Source organism: Salmo salar, chromosome 03 (assembly GCF_965601325.2).
Source record: "Salmo salar chromosome 03, fSalSal1, whole genome shotgun sequence".
Classification (NCBI taxonomy): Eukaryota; Metazoa; Chordata; class Actinopteri; order Salmoniformes; family Salmonidae; genus Salmo; species Salmo salar.
The window spans coordinates 55,353,908-55,370,850 of record NC_138293.1 but is presented as its reverse complement, the minus strand read 5'-3'; the positions used below and the strand labels follow the sequence as shown (position 1 = coordinate 55,370,850).

At 43.5% G+C, this 16,943-nt stretch overlaps 1 protein-coding gene across 2 annotated transcripts in view; it reads left to right on the top strand.

The window, feature by feature from the left end:
* tr-alpha (thyroid hormone receptor alpha) overlaps window positions 1–16,943 on the top strand; it is a 105,312-nt gene that overhangs the window by 67,427 nt on the left and 20,942 nt on the right. Inside the window, exon 3 of one of the 2 annotated variants that reach the window (XM_014192391.3) lies at window positions 14,005–14,287. In XM_014192391.3, the coding sequence (XP_014047866.1) occupies window positions 14,232–14,287 (56 nt within the window). In that variant the 5' untranslated portion in view covers window positions 14,005–14,231. 2 annotated transcript variants of the gene reach the window in all.

Sequence of the window (16,943 nt, the reverse complement as noted above, 5' to 3'; positions counted from 1 at the left end):
TGTCCTGGCACCACACGGCCAGGTCTCTGACCTCCCTATATGCTGTCTCGTCGTTGTTGGTGATCAGGCCTACCACCGTTGTGTCATCTGCAAACTTACTGATGGTGTTGGAGTCGTGCCTGGCCGTGCAGTCATGAGTGAACAGGGAGTACAGGAGGGGACTGAGCACGCACCCCTGAGGGGTCCCTGTGTTGAGGATCAGCGTGGTGGATGTGTTGGTACCTACCCTTACCACCTGGGGCAGGCCCGTCAGGAAGTCCAGGATCCAGTTGCAGAGGGAGGTGTTTAGTCCCAGGGTCCTTAACTTAGTGATGAGCTTTGAGTGTGGTGTTGAACGCTGAGCTGTAGTCAATGAACAGTGTTCTCACATAGCTGTTCCTTTTGTCCAGGTGTGAAAGGGCAGTGTGGAGTGCAATAGAGATTGCATCATCTGGATCTGTTGGGGCGGTGTGCATATTGGAGTGGGTCTAGGGTTTCTGAGATGGTGTTGATGTGTGCCATCACCAGCCTTTCAAAGCACTTCATGGCTACAGACGTGAGTGCTCTCATGCATGTTTCAGTGTTACAGTGTTACTTGTAGGATTGTGTCACTGGGCAGCTGTCGACTGTGCTTCCCTTTGTAGTCTGTAATAGTTTGCCAGCTTTGCCACATCCGGCGAGCGTCGGCGCCGGTGTAGTACGATTCAAACCTTGATGCTTTGCCTGTTTGATGGTTCGTCGGAGGGCATAGTGGATTTCTTATAAGCTTCCGGGTTAGAGTCCCGCTCCTTGAAAGCAGCAGCTCTACCCTTTAGCTCAGTGTGGATGTTGCCTGTAATGCATGGCTTCTGGTTGGGGTATGTACTAGTGATGCACCGATATTACATTTTTGGCCGATACCGATCACCAATATTTAATATTTTAGCTGCCTTTTTTAAGCATTCTACTACAGTTAAATAGTTAACATACACACACATGGATGCAGTGGTCTAAGGCACTGCATCTCAGTGCAAGAGGCGTCACTACAGTCCCTGGTTCGAATCCAGGCTGTATCACATCCGGCCGTGATTGGGAGTCCCATAAGGCGGCTCACAATTGGCCCAGCGTCGTCCGGGTTTGGCCGGGGTAGGCCGTCATTGTAAATAAGAATTTGCTCTTAACTGACTTGCCTAGTTAAATAAAGGTTACACACATGCCACACTGACCAAAAAGTAATTTTGTTGGCATTTATGTATGTCCCAATTACCAGTAAAACATAAGCAAAACCTATTTCTTTCACTTACTTGCTGTGCTGTTCATTTGTTCAGTCGTTTCATTCTCAACCAGGATTTCTGTGGAACACCGTTTGGGTCTTTGCAGGTCAAAAAAGATGCTATTTAACGTGTCCAGAAAGATAATATTTGACATGTCAAATAACACTATTTGACCAATCAGGCCCTGAATATGACTGCACGTCACATAATAATTTAACTCGTTCATTCATTTTTTACCTTAGTGTAATCAATGTGTAATAACTGTCACTCGTATTTCATATGTCACAACGATTCATCAATACGTATGCTATGATGCTGGTAAAGTTGTCTTGCACACCTACAGTGCTGATTAAAAAAAAAAAAGCAAGCTAGCTCATGGATGTAAACAATGTTCTTCCCCAAAAACATAGCAAAACGACATTTGTTTCAGTAGCTAGAGTTAGCTAGCTAACTATATAACTAGGTGTCATCTAAAATAACCCTAATTTGTAAGACAGGTCTTATTTGATTAATAGTGGACTTCAAAATAAAAGTATGGCATAATTCTACTATTTGCTAATACTTACAAGGATTCCTAAATCATTGCTAAGAATAATGAAAATGACTGCAGTTTTTACTGGTCATTGTTTTCAGGCTGGTTGTATTGGTGCTAGCTAGGTACCAAGCTAAAGCTAGCTACCCCAGAAGTTGTGGTCGAACAAATGACGCTTTATTACCAACGTGGTATTGTAAATACACAGGTGTTTGACTTTTTTATACTTCTTTGACAGTGCTACTGTATCTTTTTTGACACGCAAAGACCCAAACGGCTGTTCCATAGTGTGTATGTCGTGAAGCTAATAGCAGTGAAGCTATTACTGTGTAACTCCGGTAGGGCAACATCGGAAAAATGCCACACTTGGTTGTGTTAACCGGTGCTCAACCAGTCGGTGAAAGCCAACATCACCCACGACAGAGAACGGTTGATTGTCAAGGGCAATGAGTTTCATTATCTTGGCTTTAATGGATTTCGCCTTTGTTGTCTCGCTGAAATGTTGCTACTCTTTCAAATGACTGCTTGACTTGTTGACTGCTCGATCCACACGGCAGATATTGTGGGCTAGCTTAGGAATTCTGTGTTGCACGTATAGCGCAGAATTTTGCGTGTTGTCATTACATCATGTACCTTTGTTATATAGGTATGCACGTCAGCTTTGACATTGGTTTTGCACATCGGGCGTTAAACTAGAAATCCGATTCCGATATGTTCACTGACTATATTGTGCATCCCTAGTATGTACATACAGTCACTGTGGGGACGACGTCATCGATGCACTTATTGATGAAGCCAGTGACTGATGTGCTGTACTCCTCAATGCCATCGGAAGAATCCCGGAACATATTCCAGTCTGTGATAGCAAAACAGTCCTGTGGCTTAGCATCTGCTTCATCTGACCACTTTTTTATTGACTGAGTCACTGGTGCTTCATGCTTACATTTTTGCTTGTAAGCGGGAATCAGGAGGATAGAAGTAGAAGTACCGACTGTAACGGCCCAATCCATATTTGGTGGAGTTGGGTAGGGTGTTCTGGGGAAGGAATGTGACAGCCTGCCTGGGGCCAGATGGAGATTGTTGTGGGGGCCTTGTGGCTCGTGAAAAGAGGGCATGGTCTCCAACTTTTTAACTCTCCTACCCTACCCAAGCTCCCTCCCTGTATATTAGATACACTGAGTGTTTTCTGTAGGGGGAGTGGGTGGATTGATGGGAGGATGAGGCATCATGGAGGCGCCAGTGGGGTGTAGACTGCTCCCAGATGGCCTGCATCACGTTTTGAGATCAAAACATTCTTAACACTTCATAAATCCCACCTGGGGCCTACTGCCCTGCTGCTGGTGGGGAGTTCCAGGCCAGACACACTCTGTAACACTCCGGAACCCTGCGGAACGTTCCGCCCACCACACCACTGCTCTGGAATAATACTGACTAGCCCTGGTCGTGGCCGCGGCCACGAGAACCGGGTTGTTCCACAGGTAGACCTGCAGTATTGATAAACTATACCTTCATGCTCCATCACGACCTTTGCCCTGTTGTCAGTCAGATTCCGGATTTAAAGGAACAATTGACACAAAAATGAACATTTTTATTTATTGATGTTGTTGCTCAGGCCCTGAAAGTGGTCAAACGTTTGAGATGACTCTGTGGCATGACCCGTGCCATCTGTTGTATAGATGTAGCTGGATGTCTTATGTCATCATTTCGGATGGTGCCTTTCTTTCCCATTTTATTTGGGATTGAGGCTTACAGCTGGATATACACAACAGATGGTGTGGGACTCATCTCGACATTTGACCACATTTGAGGTCCTAAAACGTCTGAAAAACACCTTGATTTTGGAGTGAACTATCCTTTTAAGGAGCCATAAAGGGACTTGAGATACTCACGGGGGAAGTCCAGCAGATGTTAGCCTCATGTGGCAGGCTTCAAGGCTCTGACGACTTGTCAGACAGACGGATGGATGGATGCATGGAGAACAAGAATTCACACCCGCACAGTATATGAAGTCAGAAAGCAGCATGTACAGTATATCAAGTCTGAAAGCAGCCCATATTTTAATAACAGGCCTGGTCTGCTTAGCACCAGCCAACAGGTCTAGCTTACTATTCCCTCCAAGCCCCAGTTCCATATACATCACACATGCTAAACGTCAGCTTCAAGTTAGGAAGTCTGCAGTTGATGTCCAGTTGTTGATGTGTCCACAGAACTAGAAGTATTCCACAATTGTAATGACATGCAGAACCCCCCCACCCCAACACATACAAAATTACCAATGCCTTTCCTAAAGTCAAAGCTAAACAACCAACACTGTTTTATTCCCTTGGTCATCATTGTACATCATTACACGCACAATTGAACAGCAGCGTATGCACCAGCATCTTTTGTTATGTCACTGGATGCTCAACTCCTTTTTTTATTTTTTATTATACAAATACAACAACAAATGCGCCTGGGGCGACCAGTGACTTTTTTTTACCTTCGTGGATCTCCGCTTTAAATGCCTTTTTAGTAACGTCTCAGCTTTATATAGTAAATAAAGTTGGATTGATTGATACAGATACAAAGGCCTGTCTACTAACCTGTCCTTAATTCTCACTGATAAATACTGGTAGAAATTAATATATTGTCTGTTCTGTGTAAGGATTACCACGTCTCCCCCCCCCCCCCAATGAATAGCAGGGATTCTCTGGTTGGGAACACTGCGTTGGCCAACTGATTTACAGCTTGTTACCGTGCCGACACACCGACGGCAGGAGGCGTGATCCCGGCCTGTAGTCTGGGGCTTTAAACTTTAATCCATTTGGAATGCTTTAACCTTTTAATAAACTAACACAACTATATATATATATATATATATATATATATATATATATATATATACACACATACATACATACATACATACATTCCACCTCTGTGTGGATGAGATGTGGAAGGCAGACCAAGTGCGGTAGAGAATCTTAGACATGGTTAGGCTCACGTCAACACTTTCTAACTGGACCCGGGGGGGATTGGGTGTTAGAGGTGTGTATGGGTCAAGTTTGACTGAGCGTTGTGGTTCTGGTTTTTTTCCAGAGAGAGAGAGATCATGATTATTTTTTTAAACCTATTCACCGTTAAAGGGTTTCTACACATGGATGGTTAGCTCCGAGGTCTGGTGTGCTTTCTGCTTCCCATACTGGAACTTGGGTGCCTCCTCACACACCTATCCCCATATTCCTGCCGTTATTGCTTTTGCAATCACTGTGTACCCTTAGGGTCTTTTCATGTTCGTTGATATTGTAGGGTGGGCTCGGTTTTACAGGGGCCCTAAAGAAGGCCAGGGCGGCCTCGCCTTTTGAAGTACATTGTTCGCAGTCACGCAAGATTATGGCTAAAAGGAAACCAGAGACCCTCCACCACCCTACCTCTGCCCCTCCTCTCCCAGTCACCTCTCCCTGGAGAACAATACAGGTATCTACCGTAGACCCTGTTTGCATCCCAAATGGCACCCAAGTTCCTATATAGTGCACTACCTTTGATAAAACCGCTATGGGCCCTGATCAAAAGAAGTGCACTATAAAGGGAATAGGGTGGCATTTAGGACGCGGGCCCATCTGTCACTCCCCACAGGTATGCTCTGTGTTGCTGTTTTTAACACTGCGGCCTTTCTGAAGCATTCATTACAGTAACAACCGTATCTTATGCGATCTCACAGTACGTTCAACAGTCCAGCTTCCTTTTTCACGAGAGGTGGAGGGAGAGGTTTTCATTTCCCTTCTCAGCAGCACCATTGATCTCCGTCTCTGGTTGGTGTATATGAAATGTTCTAATTTTTGATGGTGTACTGTGAACACTGGAATGCAAATTCAGTCAGCCTCACTGCAAAGGGAAGTGTGCGTGCGTATCTGTGTAGCACTCTCACCTTGGGCTCATACTCTTACCTGAGTGCTTGTGGCTTAGGGCCCGCTTTTGTCACACACTCTCAAACACACGCACACAAACACAGTACACACAGACAGTCTGGTTGCAGCTAGGGGAAGAGGATTCCCTGTGCTGTGTGTTTTGGGTGGCGACGCATCCAGGCAGGGGTTTTGGGCATGCCCGTTCATGAAAGCTGCCAGGCATGCAGGCTAAGTGGACTGACTAGCCGCCAAACCAACCCCTTGGCCAGGGCAGCTGCCTGGGAGTCATTGCTCCTGTTCCGGAGGTATTAGGAGCTCTGTGACGAGTATGCTCCATCAGAATTAACACTAGACGTCCCACTTGTGGCTCAACGCACGCATGCAAGTGCATGCAGGAATGCACACACACAACCCATTCGATCTCACACACACACACACACACAGGCATGTACCTGGTGAGGAAGCACCTGGTAGAAGTAGCTAGGTCTTTATGTCCTATGATTTTGATTGAATTGAGCTGAGCCCCTGTTTTTAGGCAGACCAGCAAAACACAGGGCCAAAAACACCACCTACACGCGATGTACAGTAGATGTAACGTGAGACCGTTAGTATGAAGATAGCTGGTGCTTAAGCCACAGACTTCCCACCATGAGCAGATGGCTGCACCACATAAAGATTTACATTACCATTCTACACCCCCCCACACACACACACACACACACACACTCAAATATAGCTCAACATATAGAACATGACTACCTTCTGGTTATAGAGAAGAAAGAGAAGGGGAGGGGGGAATACGATGAAAGTAGAACTTCCATCTTTTATAGAGTGTTGATGTGAGTGGTTCCACTCCCTCTAACCCCCCCCCCCCCCCCCCCCTCCCCCGATCCTCGCTTAGGAGGCCATGCATCTGCCGCTTTTACCATCAAGACCCCTTCCTCTCCTTCTGCTTCTCGTCCACCCTGCCGCCGCCTCCTCCTCCTTATCTCATTTAACATTTACATTTTAGTCATTTGACAGACGCTCTTATCCAGGGCGACTTATCTCCTTTTCCTTTCCCCACCGGGGAATAAAGCCTCCATGTTTCTATTAGATGGTTTTGGACAAAGAGTTATTCTCGGAGCTGAGCAACCAGCGACAGTTAATAGGATAACGTATCTCATTTCAGTCAGCTCACATCCATGACTGTTCACTTGTACATATCCATTTGACATGTTTGAAGATAAAATATTACAGTTATTGATCGTGACATCTTTAGAAATCAGTGATTCGGACAGATTTTTAGGCACATTCTTCCATATCTGCACAGCTGGCTCATTTGGTTGTGTGCTCTACATCACTATGAACATGTTATGATATTGGGCATGCTACAATATATTTCATACAGGTATGGTAATGCAAAATTGATATAATTAAGACCGTATTAAGTTTAATTTTTTTAATTTAACTAGGCAAGTCGGTTAAGAACAAATTGTTATTTACAATGACGGCCTACACCGGCCAAACCCTAACCAGGACGACGCTGGGCCAAGTATGTGCCGCCCTATGGGACTCCCGATCAAGGACGGTTGTGATACAGCCCGGGATCTATTCAGGGTCTGCAGTGACACCTCTAGTACTGAGGTGAAGTGCCTTAGACCTCTGCGCCACTCGGGAGCCCAAAAGTTGGCCATATTGGAAAAGGGCTTCTGTGGGGTTAATATGTGAATCCTGTGATGGCCCTGTATCTTCTTCCATCTTTTTAAAACCCCGTTCTAGCAGTGTGTGTGAAATGTGGTCACCAAAGTTACAATCTAAAAACATATCTGCCCCACTACATAGAATTCTGTGGCTAAGCTTCAAGCATTCTGTTAATAGTACAATATGGCCTATTTTTAAACACTAGTTGTAGCTGGTGCTTTCAAAGTTGTTTATATTATATATAATTTCAAAGGTAATTGTATGACCTTTCAGAACCACTTGTCAAACAAAGATTAATGTATCAGGGTTTCCTTTTTTAAGCGATTTATACCCTAGAGGTCAAAGGTCAAGGTTCTGTTGACTTGAACATTCCAAAAATGTCTAATGGCAAGCTGTGAATGTAAGCTTTCCATTGATATATTAGAGGGTATACAGTACATTCGGAAAATATTCAGACAGACTTCAAAATGTTTGCAATTTATAAATAATGATTTACAGAAGAATTTAGACCCTTTCCTATGAGACTTGAAATTGAGTTCAGATGCACCTGATTTCCATTGATCATCCTTGAGATGGATCTACAACTTGATTGGAGACCACCTGTGGTAAATTTAATTGATTTGGAAAGCCACACACCTGTCTATATAAGGTCCCACGGTTGACAGTGCATGTCAGAGCAAAAACCAAGCCATGAGGTCGAAAGAATTATCTGCAGAGCTTCGAGACAGGATTGTGGTGAGGCACAGATCCGGGGAAGGGTACCAAAAAATGTCTGCAGCATTGAAGGTCCCCAAGAACACAATGGCCTCCATTCTTAAATGGAAGAAGTTTGGAACCACCAAGACTCTTCCTAGTGCTGGTCGTCCGGCCAAACTGAGCAATCGGGAGAGAAGGGCCTTGGTCAGGGAAGTGACCAAGAACCCAACTGTCACTCGGACAGAGCTCCAGAGTTCCTCTGTGGAGATGGGGGAACCTTCCAGAAGGACAACCATCTCTGCAGCACTCCACCAATCAGACCCTTATGGTAGAGTGGCCAGATGGAATACACTACTCAGTAAAAGGCACATGACAGCCTGCTTGGAGTTTGCCAAAAGGCATCCAAAGGACTCTCAGGTCATGAGAAACAAGATTATCTGGTCTGATGAAACCAAGATTGAACTCTTTGGCCTGAATGCAATGTTAAAAAAATTATATTAGAATTGGATTTGTTTATTACTTTTTTGGACTTTGATAACTGTTGTGACCTTTTTTTTTGCGCTGGTATTTGTGGTACAATGCATAATATCTAATCAAATAATAATAATTCTGAAATAAATAAGTACCGATCCTAATCTAAGCAATAACCAAACGGGGAGAGCGCTACACGGGAAGACAGAATACAGAGTACAATATTAGAGCGAGAGAAATATAGAGCTACACAATCAAGAGACAGACACAGAGATAGACATATATATATATATATATATATATATGAGGGAGAGAGCAGTAGAGTAAGACGCTCAGAGAGAATGCAATTAAGCAGAAGAGAAAAATGAGTTATTAATCAAGTCAGAAAGATCAGCAGCCAGAAAATGTCTGAAATTTCTGCCGCAGTAATACTTAGTAGGCTAAATTCCCTGCCCCGAGGCATGTAAACCAAAAGATTAGTAATTGTCCCCGCAGTAAATCACAGCATAGTAATTGAGAGGAGCAAGAAATGTGAACAGAAGAGAGACATGTAAAGGCTAGGGATTAATGAAAAGAAAAGAAAATAATTGAGAAACAATAGCCAGAAAGGCTAGTGTAGGAAAATAAATTGTTTTGATTATTATTTTAATCATGCCCACAGCTGGCAGCACCCAAGTAATCATCAATTCGGAGCGCAGCTGCATGCAACCAGATCTTAATACCCATGGTCAATTTGGTTAGATATTCAATATTTTTATGGGGCTATTTAGGACCATCAGTATTACACAACGTACATGGGACAAGGTCAATAGCGCAATTTCTATGAACTCAAACCAACTAAAGGGTATGAATACATATAAAACGTATAGAAATAATTTAATGAGGCAACTAAAAGATGTGCAACATAAAAATATTGTCCCATTTACAGGCTAGCTAGCGAGGCAGGCGCGCTAATGTTTTAGCTAACGTTAGCGTAGCTAGCGCTAGCTACCTCATTACAACTTAAGTCGTAGCTCATACAAGTTTTATTGTGTATTGTCTAGATACTGCTAGCTAGCTACAGGCTAGGTCATGTTGGCTAGATAGCTAACATTAGCCTACAAGTTGGATTTGCACGTTAATTTGTAGCTTATACAAGTGTATTCTGTATTGCCTAGGGCAAAACAAAATAATGGTGGCAGTTAACTCATGTTTGAGTCTGACTAATACAGTGAACTAGGAGCAACAAACTGTAACAATCTGGAGCTACAGTCAGTCTACATCTGTAACACATAGAATTAGGGTTTCCACACCCACAGTGGCTATATCGTAAACATTCCATGAAAACAAAAATTTGCTTTTTGGTCTTAATTTAAGGTAAGGCATCAGGTTAAAGGTTAGTAGTGTGGTTAAGGTTTAAAAGCTAATTGTCGAAATAGGCGCCCTGTATGACTTTGTGGCTGTGGTATGAAGTGATGACCTAGAATTAGCTTGGACCGAGTTACTGCTCTGATGACTGAAGCGGTGCTGCCAACTCTCACGCATTGGGTGTGAGACATGCAATTTCACCCTCTTCTCACACTCATAAGCCACACCTCTTATTTATCACGCATTGTAAAAAGTACTGCTATAATTTTCGAATTAATCCAGTGCGTTACCTTTTCAACTGTGCCTCCAAATCGTAATCATAACCACCATTTTATAATGCAATCAGTGCTCTGTGTTTGTGTGGGACCAACCAGTATCACCAACGGTCGTCGATGGGGAGACCAGAATTAGGTAGGTTTAGTCTGAGCTGTTCAAACTGTTTGTTTGTCAGGTATCACCTATCCTAACTGCCATTGGTAATAGAACAGTGACAGTGTATGTGTTCACATATGCATCTATGGAGCCAGCACATGGAGACTTGCAAGATGATGTGATGAAGTCCAGACTGACAGATGGTCTTGATACTGATGTCTGTAAATGGAGAGAGTCCTGCACTCGGCATTAACATTTTACTAGACACAACTTGTATTGTCTTTATTTATTTTTGAACTGCCCAAGTTCCCAAAAGCATCTGCCAATCTGCCAACACTGCTACAGTTAGGCCCTAAAGCTTAGGTTTAGGCTACGCACCAGAATGAAAGAAAAACCTCAATGTAGCCTACAGATATGAATTGCACAAGACTTATACATTTATGGATTTTTAATGCATTTTTATTTTTATTCAACCCGCCCGCCAACCACCCGTCCTTCATCCACACAATATTTCATGACTTAAACACGCCCGCCCCGCGGACATTATGAGTCAAACCTGTGTGTGTGTGTGTGTGTGTGTGTGTGTGCGTCAGTGTTAACGTTAGTCGGTAAATGGCAGCTTTTGGCTAGGAAAAAAAAAAAGAAAACCCAATTAAATTGTTGCCATCCACGTTAAATGGGAGAAAAGAGTCGTTTGCAAAATAATATTTTTCATTCGCTGATGGAAATACATTTGATGGTCATACTTATCGGTCTATAGGATCATTTGCATAATTTAGTGGAATTAAATTGACACTTGTGTATTTTCATTAGTCTTCATGTAGTAAAACATTCAGGTTTCAAACAATTACCTCTTTGTTTTCAAAATGAACAGCCTTCTGCCTCCAGCCCACATGGTAATGTGGTGGGAGACGCGCTGATAGCCTGACTTGTGTTAAGGTGAATTACCATAATCGAAATGTGATTGATGACATTCCGAGCACAGTGAGTAGACGCCCTAATGGGTTACGCACCCAACGAATATGGGTCCGGTAAATTTCTCAAATTAACGGTCAATTCAAATCTTCCTTGTCTCTCTCTCGGCAGTGCTTTACATCATGTGCTATAGAGGGTGAGCAAGGTCTGACCTGAAATCACACACGCGCCATCTACTGTCAAAGCAACAGAAGTGAAGTGATTACTGGGGAAACGGTCTGTTTTCTGTCTGTTTTAGTAGAGCTGTACAGGCTGTCCTGACCAGTACTAGTCATTGCAATATTGATACAGTAGAGATCTACTCTATATATACATACAGTCGTGGCCAAAAGTTTTGAGAATGACACAAAAATGAATTTCCACAAAGTTTGCTGCTTCAGTGTCTTTAGATATTTTTGTCAGATGTTACTATGGAATACTGAAGTATAATTACAAGCATTTCATAAGTGTCAAAGGCTTTTATTGACAATTACATGAAGTTGATGCAAAGAGTCAACATTTGCAGTGTTGACCCTTCTTTTTCAAGACCTCTGCAATCCACCCTGGCATGCTGTCAATTAACTTCTGGGCCACATCCTGACTGATGGCAGCCCATTCTTGCATAATCAATGCTTGCAGTTTGTCAGAATTTGTGGGTTTTTGTTTGTCCACCCGCCTCTTGAGGATTGACCACAAGTTCTCAATGGGATTAAGGTCTGGGGAGTTTCCTGGCCATGGACCCAAAATATTGATGTTTTGTTCCCAAGCCACTCAGTTATCACTTTTGCCTTATGGCAAGGTGCTCCATCATGCTGGAAAAGGCATTGTTCGTCACCAAACTGTTCCTGGATGGTTGGGAGAAGTTGCTCTCGGAGGATGTGTTGGTACCATTCTTTATTCATGGCTGTGTTCTTAGGCATAATTGTGAGTCAGCCCACTCCCTTGGCTGAGAAGCAACCCCACACATGAATGGTCTCAGGATGCTTTACTGTTGGCATGACACAGGACTGATGGTAGCGCTCACCTTGTCTTCTCCAGACAAGCTTTTCTCCAGATGCCCCAAACAATCGGAAAGGGGATTCATCAGAGAAAATTACTTTACCCCAGTCCTCAGCAGTCCAATCCCTGTACCTTTTGCAGAATATCAGTCTGTCCCTGATGTTTTTCCTGGAGAGAAGTGGTTTCTTTGCTGCCCTTCTTGACACCAGGCCATCCTCCAAAAGCCTCACTGTGCGTGCAGATGCGCTCACACCTGCCTGCTGCCATTCCTGAGCAAGCTCTGTACTGGTGGTGCCCCGATCCCGCAGCTGAATCAACTTTAGGAAATGGTCCTGGTGCTTGCTGGACTTTCTTGCGAGCCCTAAAGCTTTCGTCACAACAATTGAACCACTCTCCTTGAAGTTCTTGATGATCTGATAAATGGTTGATTTAGGTGCAATCTTACTGGCAGCAATATCCTTGCCTGTGAAGCCCTTTTTGTGCAAAGCAATGATGACGGCACGTGTTTCCTTGCAGGTAACCATGGTTGACAGAGGAAGAACAATGATTCCAAACACCACACTCCTTTTGAAGCTTCCAGTCTGTTATTTGAACTCAATCAGCATGACCGAGTGATCTCCAGCCTTGTCCTCGTCAACACTCACACCTGTGTTAATGAGAGAATCACTGACATGATGTCAGCTGGTCCTTTTGTGGCAGGGCTGAAATGCAGTGGTAATGTTTTTTGGGGATTCAGTTTATTTGCATTGCAATGACGGACTATGCAATTAATTGCAATTCATCTGATCACTCTTCATAACATTCTGGAGTATATGCAAATTGCCGTCATACAAACTGAGACAGCAGACTTTGAAAATGAATATTTGTGTCATTCTCAAAACTTTTGGCCATGACTGTACATACGTACGCCATTTCTGAGCAAGCTCTGTACTGGTGGTGCCTCCTAGATCTATCTTCCAGTGTACTCAATGAACCTGTCTTGCCACACCCCCCTTTTTCCGTTCCAGATGTTTCATCTATTTCAAAGCATTGATTAAATTAGGTATAGGTCACTAAACAGTAGCTTGTTCAGAGATTCTGTTCAGTGTTTGACTAATGCATTGATCAGCAATGGATCCATTGGCTGTTGAGTCGACGCGCGGCGTTGCACAATACCTTGATCCTAGATGACACAAGTCTGACCGTGACTCTGTATGCAGGCTAACCAGTTTACAGACACAACACAGGCAGGACACGCACTTAACATAGGTTTAAGGGGCAATCTGGGATATTTATTGCTGCTCATTGGGCATTTCAGTTGAAGATACAAACCCATTTGATTCTTGAAGAATGTAACTTATAAAAGTCACATGAGCTTAGTTCAACTGTCTTACACTATCATAAACCAAAATATAAGCTTGTTTTACTCCGTGTGGTTTTTTTCTTCTGTCTTTTGAATTTGTGTAGAAACAATGTATAGCTTTTTAAAATATTTGTGTTATCATATTGATCTCATGAGCTATCAGTCCTTGGATCCATAGCTCCATCTATAAATTATAACCAATTTGAGGGACTGCAGTTGGGCTGCAACACAAACTCAGAATTGTGGCTTTTTGAGGATAAGCATTATAAATCCATTAGCCACTCACTCAGGACACTGTTCCTAGAAAAGCTCAAAGGAAAAGTTTCCTAGACAAATGATTTTCAGTAGAATTGATCAACAGCTATTAATAAACCTTTTAGATGTAACAGCTATTATAAATTCCTAAAGGTTACCAGTGGTCTCATAATGCATTTGTTCCCTACTGTATGTCGTATATTTTATGTCTCTAATTTCTCTGTTCCCTCACAGGTTTCAGCTGGGTCTCCTCTTCTCAGCACATCACGTGCTAGCCTCTAGAACCAGGGGTGGGCCTGCCCCACCGATGTTCCACACAACCATCTCCGGGGAACGCTTCACCGCTGCCGTCCATCGATGGCCGTCGTTTGACGGGGCCAACTGCGAATGCTGAGCAGGCTAGTGAGGTTGGGGCCCGCCCTCAGTCTCCGCTCATTGGCCGCTGGATGGAATTGAGGTGAATGGAGCCCATTTCCAACGTCGAGGACCCCAACTCATCAGAGGGAGATGAGAAACGGTCAGTCCATGTTCCTCCCTGTTCCCTAGTGTGTACGAGGGGGATTTCTGTGTGTGGGTTTGTAACAATGTCCGTAACATTTTCCAGATACACAATACAGCACTTAGTTCATCCCGAATAATTTTTTTAACACTGCCTCTGGGGGATTGCATAACAGTGTGTCATATGTAGAGAGGAAGAGTTAGACGTTATATAATGACATTTCATGTATAAATCTAGCGACCAAAGCAAATGTCTCTACCGTTGCCGTTGTAAAGAGATGTTCTAAACACAGACACTGGCATGGACGCACCCGCACCATAGATCTACCGCAAACGCCATGTGAAAATGAGGGGAGGAATGTGGAGGGAGTTGTATAGGGAAGCACTGCCTCCGGCCCAACACGTGCGCTCACATGCGCGCCGCCTTCCTTCTCATTAAATGTGAAGATGCTGAATTTATCCAGAGAATTGGAGTCACATTTTGAAATGAGCACAGACGGCGGTAGAGAAATACACACGTTAGATTTGAAATCTGTGTGTGTCGAACGTACTGTGTTTTATGTTAGTGAAGGGATGTATTGGTCATAGGCCTATACTACAGAGGATGTGCTGAAAGTGTATGGTGCTTGTGTGTGTGTGCATGCGTTCATGTGCACGCGTGTGTCCACTGTGCAGGGATGAACAGAACAGAGTGTAGGATTAGGAGTGGGGGGGCAGATGGAATGGCAGGAAAGCAAACTCGGGACACATCAATATGTGACGCCAGCAGGGGATTGTCTCTGGTGTGTTGCTATTTATGTCTCGGTGTGTGTGTGTGTGTGTGTGTGAGAGTTGCTGTTTGTTTGTGTGCATGTATGTGCAAGTGTGTGTGTGTGCGCGGAGGATGTCTGTGCGCGTGTCCTTGTGTGAGCTGCCTCATGCATGCCCCCCCCTCCAACCCGTGATCTCTGAGTCACTCAGCTCTTTGGTCTCACACACACACACACACACACACACACACACACACACACACACACACACACACACACACACACACAAGAGCCCTGGGGCAATCACAGCGACGCCGCTACTGTGTGTGCCCATGCGTGTGTGCACATTAGGATTAACTCTAGAGAGCAGCGGTCTAGAGTTCTCGTCTCAGGGAGGTTTGGCGCCCACCACATCAATTCACTTACCAGCTTTAATTTAATAAGGAGTGTGAAAAAGAATGAAGCGGCTATGAATTCAAATCCATTCAGGGGCCTTGCTTATCCACTCTGAGATCAACAGCGGAACCAAAGAGTCCTCAAGCTGTTTCAAATTCAAACCTTTATTATTCATTAACTTCAGGTACAAGTGGACATTGATTTTAGGGTCGGTATCTACAGTAACTTCGTGCATTGATCAATATACTGTTACAGTATCACTTTAGATCAGGGATCTCCAACCATGTTCGTGGAGAGCTACCCTCCTGTAGGTTTTCGCTCCAACCCCAGTTGTAACTAACCTGATTTCAGTTTATCAACCAGCTAATTATTAGTTATGTGCGCTAGATTAGGGATGGTGCAAAAATACCTGCAAGACGGTAGCTCTCCAGGAACAGGGTTGGAGAGCCCTGCTTTAGATAATACATTATCGAATATTCATATCTATTATCTAGATAAGTGAAGTAAAATAATTCAATTTCTCAATACTCTACTTCCTAGACTGTGACCTTACGTATCCTGTAAAATGGGGTCAGTGTTTAACTTGAAGCACACAACGTGTGCACACACAGAGCATGTCCCCAGAGATGACTGTAGATACGATTTAAATGTTTCTCTATATGTATGTTGTTCCCCAACCTGATCTCACAGCATTTCGGATTATTCTGTACTTAAATCCAACGCACTCCATGTAGTATCATATGTTACGTTTCGTATGGTATGTATTCATTTGTGGATGTTACAAATTACAATTCGTATTAGACTGTACATTGTTACGAATGTGCAAAATGCAGCATAAGTTACGAATTTGAAAAACGTATGAAATGTTAAGAATTCTAGCTAGGTGGCTAACATTAGCTAGGCTAGGGGTTAGGGTTATGTTTAGGAGTTAGGTTAAAGAATTAAGGTTAGGGGAAGTGTTAGCTAACATGCTAATTAGTTTCAAAGTAGCCAAAAAAGTAGTAAGTCATTTAAAAGTTGCTAAAATACTAAAGTTGTCTGTGATGCGATTCGAACTCACAACCTTTTGGGTTGCTAGACTTTCGCATTATACGCCTGACCAACCACCCTACTTTTGTTTTGTCCTTAAGTTACTATCTGTCTTAATTAACCATGCCAAATGTAACATGTGGGCTATACGGATTTACTTACAGAATAATACGCAATGCTCTGAGACCAGGTTGTGTTCCCATCAGACTCTGTCCTCAAACACTATGTCCTGTCCTGCAACAACAAGCCTCTTATTATTCACAAGCTTTTTCCTGCAAGGGTGACGTCCTAGCACCGTGTGTGCGCGCGTGCATGTGTACACGTGCGTGCGCGTTTATTGGCAAATGTTTGGCCTGATGGGCTGGTCAGTGACTGAGAGAATATTTAGTTTACTAGATGGTTAACAGTTTACTTTATCGCAAAGCATAGTGCTTCTAATCACGACCCGATAGTGACATCAGCTACTAGTCAAATCAGTGATGCCAGTGTGTGACATCACAG